The sequence below is a fragment of the Nematolebias whitei genome, chromosome 21 (genome assembly GCF_014905685.2).
Source record: "Nematolebias whitei isolate Nwh7 chromosome 21, NemWhi1, whole genome shotgun sequence".
NCBI lineage: Eukaryota > Metazoa > Chordata > Actinopteri > Cyprinodontiformes > Rivulidae > Nematolebias > Nematolebias whitei.
This window is the reverse complement of record NC_056518.1, coordinates 20395210-20422831: the sequence shown is the minus strand read 5'-3', so window position 1 is coordinate 20422831 and position 27622 is coordinate 20395210. Positions and strand designations below refer to the sequence as shown.

General features: G+C 40.1%; 1 protein-coding gene across 1 annotated transcript in view; it reads left to right on the top strand.

Annotated features, from left to right (window-relative positions):
• The first annotated feature begins 590 nt into the window (after positions 1-590).
• The window catches only part of arhgef10 (Rho guanine nucleotide exchange factor (GEF) 10), a 55629-nt gene continuing 28597 nt past the window's right edge, over positions 591-27622 (top strand). Inside the window, exons 1-18 of the mRNA XM_037695067.1 lie at positions 591-753; positions 8340-8434; positions 14327-14680; positions 16954-17298; positions 18392-18428; positions 18563-18651; positions 18886-18942; positions 19352-19539; positions 20301-20417; positions 20896-21007; positions 21120-21229; positions 21334-21411; positions 21492-21671; positions 21927-22043; positions 22269-22361; positions 25135-25305; positions 25812-25957; positions 26213-26403. Coding sequence (XP_037550995.1) covers positions 8398-8434; positions 14327-14680; positions 16954-17298; positions 18392-18428; positions 18563-18651; positions 18886-18942; positions 19352-19539; positions 20301-20417; positions 20896-21007; positions 21120-21229; positions 21334-21411; positions 21492-21671; positions 21927-22043; positions 22269-22361; positions 25135-25305; positions 25812-25957; positions 26213-26403 — 2422 coding nt within the window. The 5' untranslated portion in view covers positions 591-753; positions 8340-8397. The remainder of the gene's footprint in view (positions 754-8339; positions 8435-14326; positions 14681-16953; positions 17299-18391; positions 18429-18562; positions 18652-18885; positions 18943-19351; positions 19540-20300; positions 20418-20895; positions 21008-21119; positions 21230-21333; positions 21412-21491; positions 21672-21926; positions 22044-22268; positions 22362-25134; positions 25306-25811; positions 25958-26212; positions 26404-27622) is intronic.

Sequence of the window (27622 nt, the reverse complement as noted above, 5' to 3'; positions counted from 1 at the left end):
CTGGAGTTTGCACTTACTTTAATAGATGTTTGAAACAGTTGTGGGTTAAATAAAGGTATTTGCAGTTTTACTGGTGTTTCCAAAGATCCAATAATGTATGATTTGAGAAATACATGAAGTATAAAATAAATGTTTTTTACACTTTGTATGCAGTTTTTACTAATTAAGGCTGTAACTCTGAACATTTTCCTCTAGGTGGCACTATAGCCCTTTTTTGTTTTAATGAACACCTTTTAATGCTTACTGAAACAAATATTTTTAAATTATAGGCTGTTTAATTACACCAATTAATTTATTTGGCATATCGAGAGATAATTTATCTATTAAAAACTCATGTAAAAATGAATAAATATCTCAATATTACACATTTAGAATAAAACGGGTAAAGAAAGTATTTATAAATGTAAAGTTTCAAGTTTTGTGTTTAAATTGTCATTAGGTTGAGACACAGCTGGGTGAACAGAGAGGGCAGCTTAGCTACCGGAGAAGGCGTTGGAATGTTGATTGACATCCCCCTCAGCCAATCGCAGCTCGCCTGCTACCACCCGTAAGCCAATCAGATTGTGAAAGGCGGTAAAGCGTTTGTCGTGGATGGATTCTGCTTACACCGGAGAGACAAGTTAAAAGAAGGGCGAAAGTGGATGTTTTGATTTATTTAGAGTCGTGTCGAGCTCATAAATGTATTACATTTGAAACATTCACGTATTGCCGTGACGGGATAAGGCAATTCAACCATGGGAATTCCATAAAATGGTGAGTTGGAGGCAATTTTCTAACTTTGGCAAAGTTTTAAGTAGCTAACTCTTCAAAAATCACCCGTAACATTGTGTTCAATACAATATAGAAAACACAAGCAGCTTATTTCGTGTGAAATGGTTCCTTGGGTGGAGTATTTGAGAGATGTTTGTAACGTGGCGCCTGTGCTATTGCATTGATGCCACCGACACATTTCAGGCTTTGACTTGTCATAAATCACTGATGTTTCACTGTGTTGATAATAATAATAATAATAACGAGCAGGCTCTTTATTCAGTTTAACACTCTCTTTAAGAGTTGAGAAATAAAATCTCTCAGCAACTGTAATTGCAGCCAATTAAATATATGGAAAATATGACAATCCCTTTAGGTTTTAAGCAAAAAAAAAAAACAAAAAAAAGCAGTTCCTGAAGTGAAGCTTACAAGTAGTCATGCATGGCATTCCTCAGGGAGGGTCCTGCAGCTTTTAGTTAACAAGAAGTCTAAACGGGTCATAAAACTTCATTTGACTCATCTGTTTCTCTGAAAGGTGGTCTCTCTCTGTGCAGCAAAATGTGTCTGCAGGAAACCTTTTTCAGCTTTTCTAGCTTGAGCCACCAGAAAATGGTTTTAAACACAAAGAGTTCTTTGATGTCCATCTGTATTGTCTGGTGTCAGCTCTTTCTGCCTGCACAATGCTGGTGACTTGGTGCACTTGAGAGGTCACATGCACCCATGCAAGTACACAAAAGTCTGTGTGGGTAATTTGTTTGGCAAATAACCAGGGTGGCCTGTCCTGCAAATACTGGTGCTTTCTTTAAAATGCTCACATTTACTTCAGCTGCTAAATGCAAGTCAAATGGCATAATTTTTATGGTTTATTTGTAGATATGTCATCTTTACCAGTCTTTTGCCAATCATAAGCTCAAACCTCAGTATTCTCTGCTGGTGTTATGTTAGCCTGTATTTCCTTAGAGAACTACCAGTTGTTGCTAAATTCAACAGTGTGATTCGGCCCAAAACTGAACGTTGCAGTAATGATTCGTGAAATTGCTGTTTATTTATCTTGACTAGACTTGGGATGCCAGAGTACTCTGCGATACGGTACGGGGGCATGCCGTTCGTTTTTAGAAAGTCCGATATGGAACCACCATCCAGCCAATAATCCACTGCAGATCAGCCAAATATACAGCAGGAAAAGGAAAAGTCACTGGTCTTCTGCAGGTGGATGTGAGAAATCGCGTACGGCATGTGTTCAGCAGCTGGGAAAATGGTTTATATTTAGACGTAGGTCTAACTCAACATGACAGTTAAACTCTAAATGGTACGTATTGTAGCCACAGTTTCCTCCATCCTATTATTTAGATGCTTTTATTAGAACAGGTCTTTCTAATCTGAGCTATAGATGAGGACTATAAACCACATTCCTAAAAAGACAAGGAGTAAACCTAGTTCAAAAACAGATCCACTGCTGACCAAGCGTTAGTTCACTTTCCTGGACCCGTTTATCACAATTCAACAGAGTAGCTCCATTCTTATTAAAATTCCTTCAGATCCAGCCGGTTCACAAAAAAGCTTTTTCGAGCGGCCTCTCCACACTCTCGGTAGTGTTCTTCTGGTGACATGTTGGGCTCTAAAAACCTTTTTGTGTGGCTTACTGGGAGGGTGGAGACCAGTTAGGAGTGACAGTCAAGGCGGTGCAGTGTAAGCATTCAAATAAACACTGGATTTATTCTGCAGGCATAGTTTTTTTTTTTTTTTTCTGACTGTATTTTTGCCTCTTTAAAAAAAGTTGTTGACAAAACCACTTGTTTTATTCAGAAAAAAGTCCATAAAAATGCGTTCTGTAATGATAGAATGCTGTGAAATTCTGGATCGGTGTGCTTCGTATGAGTCACATTCAGTTAAGAAACAAACCTTTTGTGCGTGTTAAGTTGCCGACTCTAGAAATCCTCTCGCATCAGTCGCTCACGCATCTGAAATCCAGTTCCAGCCCTCTGGGTCTTATCATTGATTGAATTACATTTTCAGTAATCTCCTTATTACGTATCCTATTAAAACTGGGAGCTCATCTTATCGTCTTCCTACTTCCCATGAGTCAAAGTTCTTTAAAATGCCAGCAATCTTTGGCCTGCCTGTAAGCTTCCTCCACCCAGTTTGAGGTCAGAGTAGGTGGTGCAGTGTGCTGTGTTGGCTCACATTCAGGGTACTAGCTTCTTTTTTTTTTTTTTTGTTTGAGTGTGAGCAAACTCCAGAACTTTTTCAACAGATTTGGGAAATGATTTGAAATAAATTTATTTTCCATGATGCTTTTAAAATCTCTTCGGGTGTTAAAGTTCTTCATTTACTTTCTTATGATGAGTTTGTATTTTTGTTAATGCCAAATATGTCATTTTTACTCGTTTTCTGGTTACAGATTTTTTTTTTTTTCCACTTCTAAACTGTAGCAAAGATTTAGTTCCAGTAAAACAGACTTTATTTGAAATAAAAGTGCAAGCCCCCAGTAAAAACTATCTCTTGAACTTTAATCTTAAAGAAGCTAGAAAGAGGTGCCTCCTCTTCTGTTCAGTGTTCTGTAGGCCCCGTCCATCTTCTCCATCAATATATTACAGCACTTTAAGCCTGTTCTTCCATTTTGTTGCACTGGGATCTTCTGCTACTGGTGGAGACCTGATGAGTGGAATCCTGGCAGAAACGCAGCAGAACGATTTGCAAAGCCAAAAACCGACAAGTCGCCCTGTACTCCGCCTCTCCTAAAGGATTTTGCTTACGACTTTTAGATTGTGAGCAGAATTCCACTTTTCTGTAAATGTTTTTTAGAAAACCTAACAAAAAAATCAAAACTTTGCCTTACAGTGCCTGATGTTGCATAATTCTGATTTATACGTCTGCATGATTTGACAGAACTCTTGTTGCTGGCTTCTAAAACACAGTTTTAAAACAAACAAAAAATCACATTATTAGTAAGTAAAAGCCTAAAGAAAGTGTTAAAGGTACTCAATGCAACGTATAAAATCAAATCTCAAAAGATTATCCAGAGACAAATCAACTGGTGCAGTTGTTTTCCATATCAATGGGCAGCTCTGAAATGCAGGTACGCATTCACTGTAAACAACTCTCCGCTGAAGTTACTAAGAACCATATGTAAGCTTGAGTTACGTGATGGTTCTACTTTAGGTGCACGCTAATAGTCGCTGTAAGTAAACAAGTATAGTGGAATCATACATGCATCGATCTCGAAAATGTGTTCAGGTGAAAATTTACAAAGCAAATCTGCTGCTAAACACAAAAAGACAACAAGAAACATGACTGGCCATAATAAACATTGGGGATCAAGAAGGGTGGCGGAGTACCGCAGAGGTCAGCATTCAAACACACACAGTTCTTTTAAAACTTCTGCTAGACAAACTTTAGCATTTGACCAATTTTCTGTTATTCTTCCCTGAAGTCAGACCTCTGAAACTCCTTTACAAAAAGGCGGCTGGAATAAAATATTTGTTCCAAGCCAAAGGCCAGTTTTAGTCAATGCATTAGCTCAACACCCAACAACTTTTCTTTTTGTAGATTCATCACCAAGTGTTTGATCCGTCTCATTAAGATTACTGAAAATCTCTTTTATGTATTTATTTTACTTCAAAGTTAGCCACTTGTCATGAGAAGTCTACACTTAATAAATAACATTCCCACAGTTTTTTTTTTAAAGCAAAATATGAAAAAATAAAAATATTTTACATTTCATATCATCACAGGGGCCAGATGTGGCACGCGGGCCTTGAGTTTGAGACATGCCGTACAGGTCCTTCTCAAAAAATTAGCATATTGTGATAAAGGTCATTATTTTCCATAATGTAATGATAAAAATGAAACTTTCATATATTACAGATTCATTGCACTCCAACTGAAATATTTCAGGTCTTTAATTGTTTTAATACTGATGATTATGGCATACAGCTCATGAAAACCCAAAATGCATGTCCCAAAAAATTAGCATATCATGAAAAGGTTCTCTAAACAAGCTCTTAACCTAACCATCTGAATCAACGACGTAACTCTAAATACCTGCAAAAGATTCCTAAGGCTTTTAAAAACTCCCAGCCTTGTTCATTATGCAAAACCGCAATCATGGGTAAGACTGCCGACCTGACTGCTGTCCAGAAGGCCATCATTGACACCCTCAAGCAAGAGGGTAAGACACAGAAAGAAATTGCTGAATGAATAGGCTGTTCCCAGAGTGCTGTATCAAGGCACCTCAGTGGGAAGTCTGTGGGAAGGGAAAAGTGTGGCAGAAAACGCTGCACAACGAGAAGAGGTGACCAGACCCTGAGGAGGATTGTGGAGAAGGGCCAGACCTTGGGGGACCTGCGGAAGCAGTGGACTGAGTCTGGAGTAGAAACGTCCAGAGCCACCGTGCACAGGTGTGTGCAGGAAATGGGCTACAGGTGCCGCATTCCCCAGGTCAAGCCACTTTTGAACCAGAAACAGCGGCAGAAGTGCCTGACCTGGGCTACAGAGAAGCAGCACTGGACTGATGCTCAGTGGTCCAAAGTACTTTTTTCGGATGAAAGCAAATTTTGCATGTCATTCGGAAATCAAGGTGCCAGAGTCTGGAGGAAGACTGGGGAGAAGGAAATGCCAAAATGCCAGAAGTCCAGTGTGAAGCACCCACAGTCAGTGATGGTCTGGGGTGCCATGTCAGCTGCTGGTGTTGGTCCACTGTGTTTTATCAAGCGCAGGGTCAATGCAGCTAGCTATCAGGAGATTTTGGAGCACTTCATGCTTCCATCTGCTGAAAAGCTTTATGGAGATGAAGATTTCATTTTTCAGCACGACCTGGCACCTGCTCACAGTGCCAAAACCACTGGTAAATGGTTTACTGACCATGGTGTTACTGTGCTCAATTGGCCTGCCAACTCTCCTGACCTGAACCCCATAGAGAACCTGTGGGATATTGTGAAGAGAAAGTTGAGAGACGCAAGACCCAACACTCTGGATGAGCTTAAGGCCGCTATCGAAGCATCCTGGGCCTCCATAACACCTCAGCAGTGCCACAGGCTGATTGCCTCCATGCCACGCAGCATTGAAGCAGTCATTCATGCAAAAGGATTCCCAACCAAGTATTGAGTGCATAACTGAACATGATTATTTGAAGGTTGGCGGTTTTTTGTGTTAAAAACACTTGTCTTTCATTGGTGGGATGAAATATGCTAATTTTTTGGGACAGGCATTTTGGGTTTTCATGAGCTGTATGCCATAATCATCAGTATTAAAACAATTAAAGACCTGAAATATTTCAGTTGGTGTGCAATGAATCTAAAATATATGAAAGTTTCATTTTTATCTTTACATTATGGAAAATAATGACCTTTATCACAATATGCTAATTTTTTGACAAGGACCTGTACCTGTCTGTATTTAAATGCATCACAACAGCGAGCCAGATGACTGTTTTCCTGTCTGCATCACACAGCTCAGACTTCAGAGCATGTAATGACATGCTCAGCTGAGCCTGTCATCAACTGTGAGGATGACTTTACCCTTCTGATCTCCTCTTTTTGTTGTCCCCAAACGTTGCTCTCAGACTAGAATGTAATATGCTATATTTTATATTTAAACACTTGGGGGAAAAAAGCAGAGGATTACAAGCGAGTTATGGTGACTATTCTAGCCCTGTTGGTAAGAGTTTGTCATTTACTCAGCTGTTACGATGTTTACACGTGTTACTGTTTACAACCCTGTGTTGACGGGCTGGTGACAGGCCACACGTTTAAAGGAATGCTTTTGTTGAGTTGTGTTGGAACGAGACAGGTGATGGTTAGCATAACATAAGCTTGCACGATTTAGAATGGCGCATTCTGTTTTTATTCTCAATAAGTAAAGTAAGAAGTAATTTTGTAAGGAGGATTAAAGGTCTGCTTTTTGTCTTCCGTTCTACTTTCCTCCTTTTTACCTAGGGTCTTAAATCTCAGTGGTTCAGAAGGTAAATAGAAGTCACCTTTTGAAAATCCTGTCACTTCTGTGTCGTGTTGCTACCTGTTTCATACACATCATGTTTATAAAGTGTATAATGTAAAGATGGAGTCGTTGTCGGTGAAAGGTAGCAGCTCCTGTCTGTCTCTGGGGAAGCACCTCTATTATTTTGCAGGGAAATGTATCCTCGGGCAATGTATGCTCAGCCTGTTTTTGTTAGCATTATCTGTTAGCTGCACTGTGCTCACCAGACACTGGCCCCGTATGTCCGTGCCCTCCGTTCTGGCATTGTGCCACATCAGTAGGAGAGACTACGAGGCAGAGGATTTCACATTATTCCTAGACAAAACAATCTTTGAGTCTCAGAATGAGTTGTCGTTCTTGTTCACTGCACTTCTGTTAAATCTGTCTTGGTCAGATCTAGACAGACTGACTGAATCCTTGTTGTTTTATGCATTAAGGAGATTGTATGCACAGAGCACTGGTCCTACACGCTATAACAATGGCTGCTTTATGCTACAGCATGATGTCATGACTTTATCATTAACAAGATGAAGTAGTCTGGAATTAGAACTTTTTTTTTTTTTTTTTTTTTTTTTTTTTTTTTTAAGGAGGACATTTGACAGAAACTGTCACCTGTTGATATGAGTTGTGCATCAGGAAACAAAGTCAGTGTTTCTGAGGAATGTGATTTAACTCATGCCCATGCAGGACCAAAGGTCTGTCCTGCCTCAGCATGCTGATGGTATTTCTTATGGCCTAAAAAAAGGGTTGAAGTCAACATATGACATGGACCTTATTCAACAAGCCATAAATCAACAATATTAGATTATTGTTCTTTGGGGATTACCACAGAATTAAAAAGCAACAGTTTTGGGTCATGTGTTTTTTGCATCTTGAGGCATAAAGTAGCCTTTTGTTACTCAAGCGTGATAATGGACTTTTACTGGTCTTAAACAAATAATTGTTGCCTTTTTAACTATGTTTAATTAACCAATCCACATCAGTGGATTCACTTTGCACAAGATTAACTGATTCCAGGCCTGCAGTAAATTAGCTGCTTAGGGTAAATTTGAACAACATAAGAGGAATGCATGGTTATTATTGGCTTGCTTTGAGTGGGAACAATAAACAAGTTTTAATATATATTTAAATGTGAACTTGCTTTGAATACAATTTGATTTAGCTATATAATCCTCACAAGTAGTTTACTTAATGGCCACTCCACAGGCGTTCATTAAAATGATGGCCAAGCTTGTTTATACTCATGAGAATAAAATCCCTGCAATTATCTCATGAAAGTGTTCTGTATGATTAAACGCACGCTATAGTCTCCAGGAACAAGATAAGAGCTTCTTTTGTTTCGATCCACTTGATTTGTTTGATTTCACCCTGGTTCAGATTATGATTTTGACAGGCTGTGACCAAACACAAATGCTCCAGTGTTATTTGTTACCGTCATAAATTAACAATTGAAGTGTGCTCGGGCTTTGTCGACTTGCTGCTTGCAAATGCTGAGCCAGAAATGCCTAACTTGCTTGCTCTTTTCCCAACTGGTTTGGAAATATTGTGTGTAGCAACATGTCTGTTTTTGCTTTTACTGACATTTTGTCTTTTTTTTTCGTTTTCTCCTTTAGGAATGTGTGCTGCCGTAGTCGATCCCACGACAGCTTGTTCAGGAGAAGAGAAGCAAACATGGACATGGAAGACTTTCCTCCCCCGCCTCCTGAAAGTAAAGTCAACAAAACGTGTAACATACACATGTCCTTTTACACCAAGCAGACATGTTGTGGAACATGGTGGGACGGAGCAGTGGCAGAGGCCGGTTAGCTCAGTTGGTGCTAATAATGCCAAGGTCAGGGGTTTGATTCCTGTGCATGCTAAAGTTTTCAATAGCGCTTTGATGAACAGAAGCATAGTCGTCTTCACTAGCAGAATAAAAACAATTTATTCCCCATTATGACTCCATTTGAGTCTTGACCAGCGGTGAGCCCACCCTATACTGAAAACCTAAAAACGCTCGACCTTAATGCCGTTCAACGTGAATAAATAAACTTGTTGATTCTAGTTAATTGTTAAAATTTTAATACAGATGCACAATATTGGATTTTTGGCCGATATCCAATATGTTAAAACTTATTTGACGATAACCGATACCAATACTGATTATTTTTATTTGATTTTTTTTCCTTAGACCTACTTACAGAAACTACAGAGCTTTCTCTGCTGTGGAATTAAACTACTAAATTATTCTGCATGGTCTTTGTCAATTTGGCCTGCTACCAATGCAGATTCCAAAAAGGGGGATGAAAATGATTTAACACTTCAACTTGGCTTATGTTAAGTCAAATTTAAATGTAAATTTTATGCCTTTTTTATTTATTCATTTATTTATATATATAAACAGCGTCTTTTATATCGATGAGTTATTTTGATGGAATTGCCGATGTCCGATATTTAAATTTATCGCTAAAATCGGCCGATACCATGCCAATAATATCGTGTATCCCTAATGTGAAAGTAATATTGAGAGATTTTAAATTACGATTTTACTCAATTATTTTTATTTTTTTTTTTTGATGATCTGTGTTTTTATACTTTTAAAAAAAAATTTAAATAAGAAATGAATAGAAGTCGCTTGGTTAATCACAGCAACGTGTTCAGTATCGAAAAGAAGCCGGTTCACAGGAGAATGTGTCATTAGCCACTACAAAAATTAGAGAATGCTCCTTTAAATCTTGACACCGTTGTTGTATTTTCATTTAAAATGCATCCGTAAGATTTACGTAGTGGCTGCTGTGGATTGTTGCGTGGCCGACCATTTCCAGGAGGGCCATCGAGGCTGGACAGTTTGAGTAAACAACAAATTCCTCTCTGCTACTGTGAAGTGTGTGGGCAGATGAACGAGAAGAATAAGAAGACTAAAATGTGCCGTTTCTGTGAATACCAGACAGTGTGCCTCAATACCAGGCTGTGTACTGCTGCAGAACTACACACACACATACACATATTGTACATGCACAGGGCTTCAACGGACAAAGACAACCAGAAAAATGCTTCGACTCCAGCTGGTTGGTCGCTTGCTTTGTTGCCTGGGGGGGGTTGCGGGAGCAGATTGTAACCCTGTGACTCATTTCAGCAGATCATTATATAGCACAGAAGATAAGTCTTTAGAACAGAATTCTCACTGTTAATATGAATTGACAATGGGTGCCTCTTCAAGTCTCTGGGTCACTTTTGCGTACCCCTGTCTGATCTTGTGCATCACATTCCCACCAGAATTAATACAGACAATCTTTAAAAGTGAAGATGCTTTTTTTTTTTTTTTTCAGTTTAGCTCTGGAGAAAAATGATTAGACAGCCTGGAAGCTCCTTACAAGTTATTAGTGTTTTTTATTGTTCTGGTCGTGTATGTACTTGTACTGAAAGATCAGTCTCCAGCATGATCTGTTATTAAGCTGGATGCACATACTGTACACCTATACAGCCAGCTCTGTCATTTTTTTTTCAACACATAAGGTACTTTTTTTTTTTTTTACCCTACAGTGCCCAGAACATGTACAAACCGGATTCCAAAATAGTTGGGACACTAAACAAATTGTGAATAAAAACTGAATGCAATGATGTGGAGATGGAAAATATCAATATTTTATTCGTAATAATACATAGTTGAATGATCAAAAGTTTAATCTGAGTAAATGTAACATTTTAAAGAAAAAATATGTTGCTTCAAAATTTCACAGTGTCAACAAATCCCAAAAAAGTTGGGACAAGTAGCAATAAGTGGCTGGAAAAAGGAAATTGGGCATATAACGAACAGCTGGAAGACCAATTAACACTAATTGGGTCAATTGACAACATGATTGGGTATAAAAAGAGCTTCTCAGAGTGTCAGTGTCTCTCAGAAGCCAAGATGGTAAGAGGATCACCAATTCCACCATTGTTGCGCAGAAAGATAGTGCAGCAATACCAGAATGGTGTTACCCAGCGTAAAATAGCAAAGACTTTTAAGTTATCATCATCAACCGTGCATAACATCATCAAAAGATTCAGAGAATCTGGAACAATCGCTGTGAGTAAGGGTCAAGGCCGTAAAACTCTACTGGATGCTCGTGATCTCCGGTCCTTTAAACGTCACTGCACCTCAAACAGGAATGCCACTGTCAAGGAAATAATAGAATGAGCTCAGGAATACTTCCAGAAAGCATTGTCAGTGAACACAATCCACCGTGCCATCCGCCGTTGCCAGCTGAAACTCTACAGTGCAAAGAGGAAGCCATTTCTAAGCAAGCTCCACAAGCTCAGACGTTTGCACTGGGCCAGGGGTCATTTAAAATGGAGTGTGGCAAAATGGAAGACTGTTCTGTGGTCAGATGAGTCACAATTTGAAGTTCTTTATGGAACACTGGGACACCATGTCATCCGGACCAGAGAGGACAAGGATAGCCCAAGTTGTTATCAACGCTCCGTTCAGAAGCCTGCATCACTGATGGTATGGGGTTGCATGGGCAGCTTGCATGTCTGGAAAGGCACCATTAATGCAGAGAACTATGTTCAGGTTCTAGAACAACATATGCTCCCATGTAGACATCATCTCTTTCAGGGAAGACCCTGCATTTTTCAACACGATAATGCCAGACCACATTCTGCAGCAATCACAACATCATGGCTACGTAGAAGGATCCGGGTACTGAAATGGCCAGCCTGCAGTCCAGATCTTTCACCTATAGAGAACATTTGGCGCATCATAAAGAGGAAGGTGTGACAAAGAAGGCCCAAGACGATTGAACAGTTAGAGGCCTGTATTAGACATGAATGGGAGAGCATTCCTATTTCTAAACTTGAGAAACTGGTCTCCTCTGTCCCCAGACGTCTGTTGAGTGTTGTAAGAAGAAGGGGGGGATGCCACACAGTGGTAAAAATGGACTTGTCCCAACTTTTTTGGGATTTATTGACGCCATGAAATTTGGAAACAACATATTTTTCCCTTAAAATGATACATTCTCTCAGTTTAAACTTTTGATCTGTGATTTGTGTTCTATTCTGAATAAAATATTAGATGTTGGCACCTCCACATCATTGCATTCAGTTTTTATTCACAATTTGTTTAGTGACCCGACTTTTTGTAATCCGGTTTGTACATACAGCTTGGAGCATTTTTCAAGGAGCAAAAATAACATTTATTCTGTGAGTGTGCTGCCTTTGAGCTCTAAAAATGTGCATAAGAGATCATTTAAATTATATTTGTTGACACCCCATGACTCTGCAATGCCATAGTTTTAAAATGGCAGATTTAAAAGCCAAATATCTTGAAAATTATCTTTACCCGTGTTAACTTAAAAGCTGATATATTTTCAGTTTTATACATATTTTCTAGCCTTTTGAACATAAAGGGATGTGAAACAGCTTAAAGCTTTATAATCTGGAAATGGTTTCAATTGATTAGATTCTATTAAATGTCAACCTTGACTTGCAGGCGAGCAAAATCTAACTGACTCGAGACAATCTTCTGGAGTTTTTAATATGATTATAGCTCCTTCTGTATTTCAATTCCACTTCCTCATTTGGAGACTTTTTAGTAACAAACTGTGCTTTATTACTTTGCTCCACTCAGTTGCACAGATGGAAAAACGACCGATAACATCTCAGTTTCCAGCATTGCTCTTTGCCCCTCTCTTGTCTCGCACCGTCACTCATGGATGCAGATGGATGTGGGAGCACAATGCTGACCTGGATCATTAGTCACAGACTGTTTTCTCACACACCAGAGAGGTGGAACAGCTACCTGTCAGACCCTGAGGGAGACCTATTGGTGATTTAGATCGGTATTCTTCGCTATCGGCAGCTTCAAAGTCTTCGTGTTTTGTTGCCTGTCGTTTCTTTCAATTAAGATTTACTTGATAACTGTTAGTGCACCACACTGACCTGGTCAAAAAAACACAACACACAGCCATTAAATGAAAATAAAGCTGCTAAAACACCTTTTCTATTAAACTTAAGCCAACAGTTCCCTTTTGTATTATAACAGCAGGTGTTTTTGAGATTATAAGAAATTGGCAACCATTATGACATCAGAAGCACCCTCGGGGTGTTTTCACACCCGATAGTCCGACTCTGACTCTGTTAGATTGGGGATCAAAATTCATAACATTGGTTTACATTTTCAGCTGGTGCGGTTCACACAGCATTGAGTCAGTCGAGCCAACCTGTTCCCCCGCTCGCCTGTGGCGGTGCTGCACCAAGAACTACTGAAGGAAATGACACAAAAACCTCTGAAGAAGACGCCTTCTTCTTCTTCTTCTTCTGAAAATAAAAACAAAAATGGAGTGGCATCAAATTTTAACGGTTTTAGGAGTTGTATTTTGTCATTTTTTTTCAACAATGCACTCAGCATGAGTGGAGGGGGGGGAACAGGTTGGCTCGACTGACTCGGGGCAGTGTGAATGCAAACATCACTGTCTGAAATGTAAACAAATGTTCTGAATTTGGTCCCCAATCAAACCAGATCTACCGGAGTATCAGGTGTGAAAACACACTCGGTGTCAGGTTAAAATGCCAAAACCCAGGACTGAACCAGGGACCATTTTTCAGTCTAATGCTCTCCCAACTGAGCTATTTCAGCATATGTGTCACCATAGTACCCCGTTCTCTCAGGGTGGACAGGAAATTGATTTGACCAGGTATTTTCTGTTTTCTTTGGAGATAGTCAGGATATTAATGATAGAGTTTAAATAAAACTTTAAACTGAAGGTCAACACAGTCAAGTTGCTCTTGACTGTGAATGCTCCCCTCCCCAAAAGAATCCCTGGTATCTGTGAGCAGCGCTGTGACAAACACCAGTTATCTGAAGATTTTAAGACCCTAAAGCAAATATGGTCTTTTTTATAAACGCAATATTATACAAGATATAAAGTATTAAATATTGTGAAATAGTGTTTTGGTTCATGCTTTGTAAAATGATGTATTACAAGAAGGATTTCAAGTAGATTTATGAAGACTTTTGTCTTTTTCTGTACCCGTAAATCAATCCCACAAGTTTGTCTTTAGACTTCCTGGAGCCACAATAAGAAGCCCTCAGATTTGACGGATGAGCTTGTATGTTCCAACTCCTTTTACCAACTCTGATTTTCTTGGCTCATTCAGTCCCACACTTTTTTTTTTCTTTCATTAGATCAGACAAAACGTAAGCCCATGCTGTACACCTCGCTGAAGGGAGTAGCAACTTTCTTTCCCTTTGGCCTAATTGCAGAGTGGAAACTGGAAAGATTATTCTTGTTTCCTTCCTGTCTGCTGCCAAGTGATTGCTTTAAAGTGGATGTGACGCCTTTAGAAGGCTACGTTACCTTGTATGTTGACACTAAACCGTGTTTGCTATAAAGGAAAGCAGCTGATGTTCTGTTTGGGTGTTAATTCTTGAAGTAAGACTTTCTAACAAATAAATTCACCCCACCCTAATTAAAGGTCTATAATATTCACTTGAACAGCCACACTCAACTTGGTAAAACATCTGAAAATGCAGATTTTAAAAAAATGTACAAGATTATATTTTTTATTGAGTTTAATAAATAAAATGTTGATTATTGAATAATCCATTAACTACCATGTCTAATTCTTCCATATCTAGTATTGGCAGACAACAGCACATTTGATGAAGACGAGGGAGAAGCCTTTGACTTTGACAGTGGTGATGACATCCCTGAGGCACTTCCAGCTCCTGAAGTCCATAACGGCATGGATCAGAGCCAGCACAACTCTGTGGAGGGGTATCCCAGTGTCTTGGAGCCTCCAGCATCTTTCTCCAACACAGCCTCCTCATTAGCAGACCCTCCAGCTGCCACAAGCAAATCTTCCTCAGCAGATGGCTCCGCAGAAGCTGAAGGGACATCTGTTGCTGAGGGGACTAATGACAGGGAAAAAGATTTACCACCATCTCCACCTCCTCTTGGCTATGACATACAGACATATCCTAAAAGTACAGGTTAGTAAACCCAAGTGTTGACGTTTTCCTTGTGGCTTTAGTGAGAGTATTTAATCTCAGTTCAGCCTTTTGTTTGGAATGAGAGTCCTCCACACTCAGTCTGTGCTTAGAAAATGGTGGGTTGTAAATAGTGCCTTAAATGCAGTACACTTTTCTGTTTTGGCAGGATCCTAAAATTCCTCACATTCTCCTGGCATTCTCTGTTTACCGTATCGGGCTCTCGTTCAGTTCTTCAGCTCAGGCTAAAGTTAGGACATAAAGAAGGGCCGTCTCTTTCTTTTGACACCTCGTGTCTCTGGGCATGGTCTGCTTTTTATCACTGAACGTCCTGCCAGCAGCAGCAGGCAGGATTAGCCTCTGCCTTTTATTTCCACGCGCTCATTCTGTAGTACTGTAGTGGAGCAGTATCCTCATTTTGCCATGTTTCAGCTTTTTCTCTTAAAAGGAATTTGTGATTTAAACATGTTAAAATATTTTTGTCATTGATAAGATCATACATTGGTGAGTTCAAATGCTCCTGCTCACTAAAAATGCCATCCAGAATGGCCTTACTTTGCCCTATTGTGTTCATACAATGAAGCTTTTAAACCTGAAATGAAGTGGAAACGCAATCATTGAGATTACCGTACTTTTTGCTGTATAAGTCACACCTGTTTGCATAAATCGGCATGCCCTGCGACTTATACGAAGCGACTTATTTACATTTTTTCCCCATATTTATAACTCAATTTTTGGCTGAGATCTGACCATTTCATTCATTCTGACATGGAAAATATTGAACACTACCATTTTCAGCTGCTAGAGGGCGCTTGACTAATGTGGCAAGCCAAGTGTCTCATTAATAGGGTAAAAGTGGCTATTAATGAGACACTTGGCTTGTCATAGAAGCCACTTTTGTCTTGCTCCGAAACTCCTGGAGCAAACATTTACTATAATTTTGAGAATACGAATAATAATTTTTAGGTGTTACACTTGTTAAATTTTGAAGAATTTGCATAAAGAGTCCTCTATCTACACGCTCCCGCAAATCGATTTGTGAAATGATTTTTGAAATACATTTTTAAAGTGCTCTCTGGTGATGGACCGCCTAACAGATGAGGTCAGGCAAGAATCCCCATGGACGATGATGTTTGCAGATGACATTGTGATCTGTGGTGAGAACAGGGAACAGGTGGAAGAGAACTTGGAGAGGTGGAGGTATGCACTTGAAAGGAGAGGAATGAAAGTCAGCCGTAGAAAGACAGAGTACATGTGTGTGAATGAGAGGGAGGCTGGTGGAACAGTGAGGCTACAAGGATCAGAGGTCACAAAGGTGCCGGACTTCAAGTACTTGGGGTCCACTGTCCAGTAAACTGTGGAATGTGGTAAAGAAGTTTAAAAAGAGAGTCCAGGCAGGATGGAGTGGATGGAGAAAAGTTTCAGGAGTGATTTGTGACAAAAAGGTGTCAGCAAAGGTCAAAGGAAAAGTTTACAAGACAGTGGTGAGACCAGCTATGATGTATGGTCTTGAGACAGTGGCATTGACAAAAAGACAGGAGAAGGAACTGGAAGTGGAACTGGAAGTGGCAGAAATGAAGATGCTAAGGTTCTCCCTAGGAGTGACTAGGCTGGATAAGATTAGGAATGAGATCATCAGAGGTATAGCACAGGTTGAACAACTGGGAGATAAAGTTAGGGAGGCCAGACTGAGATGGTTTGGACATGTCAAGAGGAGGGACAGTGGGTATACTGGTAGAAGGATGTTAGAAATGCAGCTGCCAGGAAAAAACAAAGAGGAGATATATGGATGCAGTTGGAGAGGACACGGAGGTAGTTGGAGTGAGGACAGAGGATGCAGAGGACAGAGTGAGGTGGAGGAGTATTACTCGCTGTGGCGACCCCTGAAGAGGGAAAAGAAGAAGAAGAAGAAGATGGACTGAGACACACCTTTACTATAACTTCAAGCAAACAACTAATTGTTTTTAAGTGTTAATCTTGTTAAATTCTTGTAAAAGTCCTCCAGTGCACGCTCCCGCGTCCGCCATTTGGCAGCCAATCAATTTTTGACACAACACCAGCCCACGTTTCTGGGTAGTCGGTGGTGACACATAATAGATGCGATGTGTACGGTGGCAAGTACGGTAGTTAAAAATTTAAAACACGGATTCAAAATCAAAACTTTTTTTTTTTTTAATTTTATACCAAATTTATTGAACGTTACATTATTTTCTAGAAAATTGGTAATCAAAGTAGACGGCATAACTTTGTAAACTAACTGTGTTCTCCCTCGTTAGGCAGTGAAGGTCATAATGCATCCACGGGTGACCCTGACCCTCCCCAGGAGTTCCTTAGGCCCTCCTCCCAAGGTAAAGTCAACCCCTACTCTGTGATTGACATCACTCCTATGCAGCTGCAGCAGCTGGAACAACAGCATGGATCCTTCTCTTCCTCTTCCTCATCAACGGAGCCAAAGGACCGGGAGGGAGAGGTCCAGGATATCCACCCAAGCTCCCCAGGCGTTACCTCAGGATACTCTGTGCCTGTGCCATGTGGCTACGCTACCCCCTCTGGGGTACCGCTCATCACACCAGCCTACACCACACCTGTCCTCATTCGACATCTCTCCATGGATGAAGATGGTAAAGTAGGACTAGGGAACATTTGAAACTACTTCTCTCAAGAGTTTATGAAATAATAATACATTTTTAGGAAGCAGGATCACATACGGTTCTGAGTGTGTTGCCTATCGAGGCCTCAACACGAACCGCTGTCACAGCTGCTTCCCTTTCTTTTGTTTTTCCTAAAGCTTTGCCACAAGGAAGTGGGAACTAAATTTAGACCTCCCCAAAGATCTCTGTTGGCTGTGAAGATTTTCCCGTTTCACTGAAATCGTGCAGTTTGTGCTGCTGGACTGGCAGCCTTACTGCACTATTATCTTACCAAGGTCAAGGCATGGTGAAATGCTGTTTTACTTTTGTAAATTACTTTGTAACATTTGGTAATCATGAAAATGAATTAACAGTTTAGCATTTTTAATGAGTGAGATTAATTTACTGGTATAAAAACTGCACTATCACCTTGTCGTGATATTTCTTTAGGAAACAACTGTACAGCAGAAATCCTAACGTAAGCGCATGTTTTAGTGAAACTTGTGAGCACAATTGCAATAATTATATTTATTCAATTGTATATTTAGGGTGCTATTAGTGACACCTGGTGGCAGATGGAGTGGAGAAAAGTGAAAAATAGTTCTGGATTAAATCTCTGTGGAGAGAGTGGTTGGAACTGAAGTGTCACTGCAGAAAAAGTAATGACTGTGATTTTTATTATAAACAAAGTGAAGCCAGTACATCGTCAACATAACATTGTCTTACTGTAAACAAAATGTAACTTTTGTGTAACATTCTGAAAATAGATGAGAACATTCTAACTATAGAAGTTGTGCGTTTGACTTGGTTACTTTAGTAAATCGTCAGTGTTAAATAGCAGCTAAAAACCTGCAGCTTTAGGGGACAGCTTTTGGAACAAGTGGGTTTTTTTTTAAATTATTGATCAGAGACCAGAAAGAAAGGAGTGAGGTAATATTTTGTGCACAATATTATCTAAATACTGCTCTAAGGTTTGGTTTACAGTAAACTATGGGACCTTTTTAAAAGGAGCTGCAGACAGATTAATGTATTTTATAGTGGTGTAAGTTTCCTTGACGTAACATTTCTATCTTTTCTGATTTAGTGAGTGTGGTAGGGACCAGCATCGCCTCTGCTGATAAGTGAGTCCCATAACACAATCACATTTCTTTAATATGTAAAGTCTTTTTAAGAGATGTGAAAGGTGTACTCCTCCTCACTGTATAGTAATGGGAATTGTCTGTATAAATACTGATAAATGTTGTTTTTCTCCAAGTGTTTTCATTGAGGAATATCCAGCTATTACAGAAGAAGATGCTTTGGCTAAATGGGCTTCAGATCCTGCCAACACTGCTTGGATGGAAAGTAAGAGATGTGACGTCTAGTTAAAACATGGAGTGCCTTTAATGTTTTTTCGTTTTCTATTCGACACATCCGTATTCTTAGACTTCCTTCTGTTTTTATTTTGAGGAAGCAGATCCTTGTGTGTGTGATGTTCCTTTAGCTCTTTATTTCTTTATGTTCTGGTTTTTGTGTGAATAACCCAGGTTTGTGTTGTGAGAGGCCATGGATTAACGGTTGTGAGGTTTTCATCTTCAGGTCCAGATGAGGTGATCTATGATGACGTGCCCAGAGAGAACTCTGACTCCAACACAGGTTCGTACTTGTTCTTGTCCATGCTGTCATTTTATTATTCAGCAGTTTCCTGTCTTTAATGTGCAGTTTAGGAGCACCGTTTATTTTGTTTTCTTTTCTTGAGTCTGCGTTCTGTGATACATTATCACTGTGACCAAAAACATGCACATTCAGACTGTTAAAATATGTATTTTTAAACATACAAAATAGTACATTATAGATTCCTACAGTGTTCCAATATGCAGTTCAATACGTTATATTTCAATGATTTTTTTTTTTCTGTCTTTTAGCTTGAATGTTCTATTATTGGTAAAGAAGTCAAACATCCATGAAAATAATTTAAGATTTTTATTCTAAATGTTTCCTAAGGCTGTTACAAAGCTGCATTATTTCTTGATTTATTTAGTGCTTGTCCTCTCGATTAATGCAGAACCTGATGAAATGATCTATGATGATGTGGAGCTCGGAGAGGAGGGCGGCTGCAGCAGCTCCCTTGATAACGGCTGGAGCTCGAGTGAGTTTGAAAGCTACGACGAGACCAGTGACGGAGAGAGTCACGCTGAAAACGGCTTGCCCCATGCCTTCATGAGAGGAAAACCACCACAGAAGAAGATCCATGTGAGTATAACTAATATCCTCCCCTCTCCCAGCCTGGCTTTCTGCCAGTAACCAAGTTGTGCGTCAATATATTGAACAATGTTTGGATTTTTTTTCTTCTACTTTGTGTCTCATTGATAAGATACTACCAAAACTATGGAAAATCATTGTTTAATCTGTTCTACTGTGATATTTATGTGCTGAAAATTGACAACAATAAACATAAAAAGTCTCTTTTTTTTTTTTTTCTTCTAACTTGATGATAAATCAGTGATGCCTCAGAAATGAGTCACCAAAAATCGCTTCATTCGCCCTAAAAGTTCCAAGCTTTATACTAGTAATATAGATTTTGTAAACATATTGTGGGATAATCTAAATGCTTTAAGTTTAATAGTTTTTAATTTTTTTAATTTTGAAATGAGACCTGTTGATCCAGCTAATAACAAGACAAGAAGAAGAAGAACAACAACAACAGTGTGTTTTGGCTTATATCTGAAACTAGTTTGTTATATTTCATTAAATACGGATATACCGGTAGTTTTTGCCATTTTTCATCAAACGCTTCATTTCCAGAAGAAGAAAGGTGCCCATGGACAAAAAATCCTTTTTTCTTTTTTTCCTACAACTCTGATATGTTTGCATTTTTTTAAACAAATAACACCAATGAAAAAAATAGTCAGTGCTCTAACTCCAAAAATTAAGAAAAACAACTTCCCTGAAACCCAGAGGTCAAACGTAATTCTGAAACCGTAACCAGTAACGCTTGCTTTGCTTTCGTTTAGCTCTCCCAAGATCTGACACGCTTGAAAGAACACTATGAGAAAAAGATGAAAGATCTAATGGCAAGTACAGTGGGAACTGTAGAGCTGCAGCAGCTAAAACAGAAACACGAGCTGAAGGTAAATTAGCTGAGGCTCACCTCATGTGTTTTGTGCTAGAAAAATTAGTCCCGACCTTTTTCCTCCTCGCCTGGCTAACTCCACTCTTGGCATCTTCTCACTGATTCAGTACCTTCGTCCAGCTCTCATGTAAATCACTTATGGTGGTGGTCCTGGTGGTGATGGGTTAACACAAAGTTTAACATACTCTTCAGTCCCACAAGGTTGTAAAGATCGGGATGTAGTCTTTTCTAACATACAGTCCACAGTAAACTGAGAAACCAGTAGCAGAAATCTTGTTCCATAGATGTTGCTGAGACTTCGGCTCAAATATGAACTTTCAGCTGATGTCCCAGTTCTTGGTTGTCCTGTAAGTCCTAATCTCTCCTCTAACACTCTCCCATGTAGCTCCGTTGCTTTTTAGCCAAAAGTAGACTAAACTTCAACCTGGACTGAAACGTCTGAGCTATTATTGATATTTTTATTTTTTTACTTCAAGATGCAAAAGCTGGTGAAGGCAGCCAAGGAGGGGACTAAAGATGGACTTCAGAAAACCAAAGCTGCGGTGAAGAAGGGACGTTCCTTCATCAAAACAAAGTCGTTCTGTCACGGTGTGTCATTCAGAGAAGGCCATCAGCCTTTGGATGTTCCGTCCAAGAATGACCTCTTCCGTTTGCCTTAAAGTAATTTACGTTATGGTTGTCTTCTGTTTTAAATTTTTAGAGAGAAAGTCGGCCTGTTTTGAGGATGAGTCTGAACTTTTTATTGAGGTGGACTGTTTCAATGTGGAGCCTGTGCTGTGTCCAACACCAGAAGGTCTTATGCAGCAGCAAGTAATACGCCCTTTAACATTTCTCACACTTCCTGTAATGCTTAAACAGCTGACAACCCCTGAGGACCTATAACAACACCAACGCTTACCTGTTTTTATTCACAGCTTGTAAGAAGATGTATATTGAGCTCTATTTTAGAAAGTGAGAAGAACTATCTTGATGCGCTCAAGAGGATATTAGAGGTGTGTGAGTAAGGCTTGAAACATTGTCAAATTAGTCTTGCAGAGGTGGTTGTTACAAGTCGTACTGTCTGCTTCGTCAGCATTACGAGAAGCCCCTGTCCCAGATCGAGCCCAGGCTGCTCAGCGACAGGAAGCTGAAGATGGTCTTCTATCGTGTGCGTGAGATCCTGCAGTGCCACTTCCTGTTTCAGATCGCACTGGCGAGCCGTGTGACTGAGTGGGACGACCTGGAGATGATCGGGGATGTCTTTGTGGCATCGGTACGCTCCAACTCTTAATTTGAAAATTTAAACAATGTGATTTATTAAAATAGATAAAAATATGCTCATTAGTTTTAGTTGATTATAACTTTTTTTTTATTTTTTATAATTTATAATGTATTAAAAAGTACTTGACCTCTCCACACTGAGGAAACAAAATTTTGATTTTTTTTTTTAAGTGTTTTTCTTTCCATGGATTGGTCTTTGTGTCTTGTGTTTCTATTCAAAACATGCCAATCTTTATTTGCTGTACAGTTTTCCAAGTCCATGGTGCTGGACGCCTACAGCGAGTATGTGAACAACTTTAGCACAGCTATGGCAGTCGTAAGAAAGACGTGCGCCTCCAAACCTGGCTTCTTGGAGTTCCTTAAGGTTGGAAAGACTTGCACTAATGAAAAACTATCAATCTAACACTGAAACAAAAGTGCAGAAATAGTATTCTTCTTTTTCTTTCTTATCTTTTATAAATAGGTTATTTATTATATTCAAGCACATTTCTGTGAAAAGTTTTATACCTACTTGTTTTAACTACTTTTTTTAAATTATTACAATGATTCTCACTGCCCCAATTTAATAATAATTTGTCTTCATGTGCAGAATCGTCAAGAAACCAGTGGTGACAGGATGACTCTTTATGGTCTGATGATGAAACCCATACAGAGATTCCCCCAGTTCATTTTGCTCCTTCAGGTATGAAAAGTTTCACTAAAAATTTTATCATGACAAACGATGTTCAGTTAGATCATCTGGACGTTTTCTTTTCCTTTATTTATTTATTTTTTTTTTGCCGAGACATTTTATCCTTCATCCAAAGGACTTATTCAGTCTGAGGAGCCCCAAACGAACTGGAGTCCCACAAATACCACACTCCCATAGTGAGGGGAAAAAACAATTTGCTGGTGGTAATATGGTTATAGTGATGGTTCATTTTGGCACGGCTGCCTCAGAGGGGTTGATGGGGGAGAGGGCAGGCCCCAGAAACCATCTTATCACCAGAAAACTGTTTATTTTTCCTACTATGAAAGTGTGGTATTTGTGGGACTCCAGTTTTTTTTGTGGCTCCTTGGACAGAATAAGTCCTTTGGATGATGGCGGAATCCTCTCGGCAAAAAAGAAACCGTTTACATGGCCTGACTGAGCTTTGTTGGATTTGTACCTGGATTATGAGCATGAACTGTTGTATTTTATCACGACTGTTGTATTTAAGTTCACCAGCAGAGGGAGCCTCAAACTCACACATGAGGCTTCTTGGTTTGAAAATATTGTCAAGGAAACATCTCTGAAGTAAAATGTTTTCTTGTTTAACCTCTGCTTCTTTTTTTTAACCCAGGATTTTATTGTCTCTAGTTGTGGGGGGGACTTTCAGTTTTAACTCTCACTATTGTAACAGAGAAATAACTGCAAATACATTCAAAAGAGCTCGATCTTCAGAGAGTCAGTCAGAGATTCTTTGTCATTCGCACCTCATGTGGTACATGTGGTGGAGCGAAATTATGTACACAGGGTCCCAGTTACATCCAACAATAAAATGTAAAAGAAAAACAATGATAACATCCAATATATAAACTAAGAAAAACATCAACTAAATGTACACTAAGCACTAATAGCATTAAAAACATTGCGTCAAACATCAGCACAAACCTGAACACGAGTCCGTGTAAGCAGATGAGCATGCATGAACACCAACATTGAAACAGATCAGCAGCAACATGAAATGGATCAACAGCGACATGTGATTTTTTTCACAGTGATTATCCTGGTTAGAGATTCATGAGTCTAACAGCCTCAGGGTAGAAGCTGTTCCTCAGACTAGTGGTTCTACACTTAATGCTCCTCAACCTCCTTCCTGAGGGGAGCAGGGCAAAAAGTGTGTGCTGAGTGAGTGGGGTCCTTCATGATGCAGGTGGCTCTCTTCCTGAGGTGTAGATGTCTGTTATGGTGGGAAGCCTGACTCCAACAGACTTCTGTGCAGCCTTCACCACTATCTACAAAGCTTTTATTTCTGCAGCTGTGCAGCCTCTATGCCACACGTTGATGCTCTCCACTGCACACCTGTAGAAGGAGGTGAGGACTGAGCTTCCCAGACCATCTCGTCTCAGCCGCCTGAGGAAATGGAGTCTCTGAGCTTTCTTGATCAGGCTGGTAGTGTTGTTGCTCCAGCTGAGGTCGTCATTCAGGTGCACACCCAAGTACTTGTAGCTGGAGACCACTTCCACCACAGATCCTCTTATGTTCAGGAGGGTGTAGGTGTGTTTGTTCCTTCTGAAGTCCACAATCATTTCCTTTGTCTTTTTCACATTGATATAACCATACCATACCAATTTATTTATAAAGCACTTTAAACAGTGACAAAGCACACCAAAGTGCTGTACAGGGACAAATAGAACAAGCACATAGCAACAGATTACATAACAGGACACCAAAAAGTAGAAACCAACAAAAACAATAATGGATAACAACAACAACCGCAACATGACTAACACAGTGTGATGCACACAGACTCAGCACAGATCACACAGTGCAGAAAGCCAGGGATATGAAGGTTATTCTCTTTGCACCAGCTCTCCAGGTGTTCCACCTCCTGCCTGTAGCTGGACTCATCATTGATTGTGATGCATCCCCCCACCGCTGTATTATCTGCAAACTTTACAATGTGACAGCCTGGATGGGTAGCTGCACAATCATACATGAGCAGAGTAAACAGGAGGGGGCTCAACACACATCCCTGAGGAGAGCCAGTGCTGGGGGTTATGGTGGAGGAGGAGAAGTTGTGGATCCTCACTAACTGTAGTCTGTTTGTTAAGAAGTCTAGTACCCAGTTGCAAATGGAGCAGCTTAGTCCTAGTGTGAATAGTTTGTCCATCAGGGTTTGGGGGATCATGGTGTTGAAGACAGATGTGAAGTCCACAAAGAGCATACGGACGTAAGAGTTTTCTGCTCCAGGTGGTTGAGCGCACTGTGGACCACAGAGGAGATGGCATCCTCTGTTGATCGGTTCTCACGGTATGCATACTGATGAGGGTCCTCGTTGATGTTGTTTGTTTTGATGTGGGCCATGACCAGTTTTTTGAAGCATTTAGCGACTATCGGGGTGAGGGCCACTGGCCGATAGTCATTCAGACCAGTCACTTTAGAGTTTTTTGGAACTGGGATGATGGTGGCAGTCTTCAGACAGGTGGGAACTGTCTCCAGAGTAAGTGAGGTGTTAAAGATGTCTGCCAGCATCTCGCAGAGCTGATTGGCACATTCTTTCAACACTTTTCCGGGGATGTTGTCTGGGCCGGTTGCCTTGTGTAGATTAATCCTCCTGAAAGTACTCCTTACTTCGGCTGAGGTCACGCGGAGATACTCTTCTATCATGAACAAGAAGAAAAGAGATGCTGGAAATGATTGAGGAGATTTGAGATGAACAACGGCTGTTGCTTTACTCTTAATGCTGAATTTCTTGTCATTTTTTCATCAGGACATGCTGAAAAACACCCCAGCGGGTCACGCAGACCGTCTGCCGCTGCAGATGGCCCTGACTGAGCTGGAGACGTTGGCCGAGAAGCTCAACGAAAGAAAGAGGGAAGCCGACCAGCGCTGCGAGATCCGTCACATTGCAAAGGCCATGAATGAACGTTACCTTAACAAGGTGTGCACGTTTTCACTGTAGTGATCACTGTGGTTTGTCCAGACTTTTCTGTATGTATTGTTTATGTTGGTTGTTTATTTTCTGATTGCTCACCCAGTTGAGGTGTTTCTCCTTGATGGCCACCTTCATCTTCAGTTTGTGTTCTTGGTGCAAAGCAGTGGACAACATGTGTTTAAACTCCAGCCATCCCACAGTATAATTATTTGTCTGTCTGGGCCACCTACTCTGGCATTTGTGCTTACAGGACGTCCTACACGGGGCTGTAAAGTTTCACTCTTTGTAGGCTTTAATTACTCTGAATCCTATGTTTTAAATGTTTCGTCCAAAATGAGCACTGTCGCCATAAAGTTGCAGAAAACGTGTGGGAAGCAGGAGTTCAGTGAGCCAGTACACCCTGACACAATCCGAGCACTCTTTGTCTTCTATACTCCCTCATTTCTGTTCTGAACGGTGTTCTCAGTCCTAAAATGATTTAATCAGACTCCCTCATTATTCTCACACCATAGCTGCTGAGTAATGGTAGTCGCTACCTGATTCGTTCAGACGACATGGTAGAGACCGTCTACAACGAGCGTGGTGAAATCATTAAAACCAAGGAGCGACGCCTCTTCCTCCTCAATGATGTGCTCATGTGTGCCACGCCCAATATCCGGTAAGAAAGACCTCAAACCAAACTTCTAATTAACCTTTTTTTTTTTTTTATTCAAAAAAATTCCTAGCATTTTTCTTGAATGATAATCCTGGAAATGACTTGTACAAAAATGTGACATTTCCCTCCATATATAATTCCTTCATATCTTATTTATCTAAATCACACACGGCAGAGAAGATGAACCATGTTTTCTGAAAACAAATTGCCTTTTTCACAATATAACCTTATTTATATACATATATTTACTCTATACAGATGTCAGGATGGTAGTGGGAGTGGCAGTGGCAGTGGAAATGCTCCACTCGACCAGAGGTTCCTCCTGAAATGGAGTGTGCCTCTAAGCTTCGTGGAAGTGCTGGAGTTTGGCTCGAGCGAGGACATGGTGGACAGAAGCCGCCACCCGACCCCTCACTCCGGGGAAAAGGTGGTGATCAACGCCAAGCCAAGTACGAAACAGTTTCACACGGTCGCACTGAGAAGTGGTAAACCATCATAGCTGAGGATTTAAAAATCTGTAGATGCCAGATGCCTTAAAAAGTCAGTACACATCTACAAATGACTAATTCTGTGTATCCGTCCCAGTCCCCATTTTTTTTCCTTTCTGCAGTCCTTTGGTCTGTTGGCTGCTGAGTCCAATGATTTCAGTTTTTCCACTGCTCCGTCACAAACAGCTGCTCAGCCACTTTAAAAGCCTCCGATCAGACGAATGCGGATAAAGAGAGTATGACTTTGTGGTAACAGCGCTGCAATTTTTTTTATTTTAGGGGTTGCTTTTGTGTTTTTAAACGTTTGTGTTGAAGTAGTTTTGGTTTGTTGTTGAGTGCTTTGATAGTGCGTTATGGCTGGTCTGTCAAATGGCTGCAGTGTTCAAGGAGAGGTCAAAGGCTCTCCCTTCTAGTTGCCAGTGGTTGTAGACTGGAATTACTACTCTTAAATTACACACTGCCCTCTGTAGCTCTGCCGCACCTCCAGTTTGTGTGTTTTCTCTTGTTCTGTAACCTAATATTCAGACTTTTACTGCCAAGTTTCCTGTCTTTATTATAAACTTTTTAAAGTTGCAGCACAGACTATAACTGTCTGAATAATGAAAATTGTGTTCAGTCGGAAATTAGCCCCCACTTTCTACTTTCACACATCTTCATTTGACCTTTTTCTTTAATTCACTGTGTTCACCATCACATGCCAGTTAACAGCATCCTTCTGCCTTTATTTTTCTGAGCCAAACCAACAGTGCAGTCATTAGATTAGTGTAACAGATGGCACACAGACCTGAGCATCATCTGCTCTGACTGCAGGGTTTTAGAGCTAAGACTGATCAACTGGTTTATTACCTCACAACTAACCTGATGGGATGACTCAAGTGAATATGGTTTATTTTAATGTCTCAAAAGACCACAGTAATCTGAATATTGTGTTGTAATGTAAAAGTTTAGTTTCAAATGCATTGGACTCTGTGGATGTTGGTGTTATTATATGTTGTTTTGCTGTAGTAAGATATACTTAGTAGGGTTGAACGATTTTGGAAAATTGCGATTTTAATATGCGATTATTTTTCAATGTCTTCTCGTGTATTTTTCAACGAACACAAGCAATAAATCTGTTTCAGTTGCAAAAAACGCCACAGTATTCAGCTCTGCTGTCACTCTGTTTCTGCATTTTATTTTG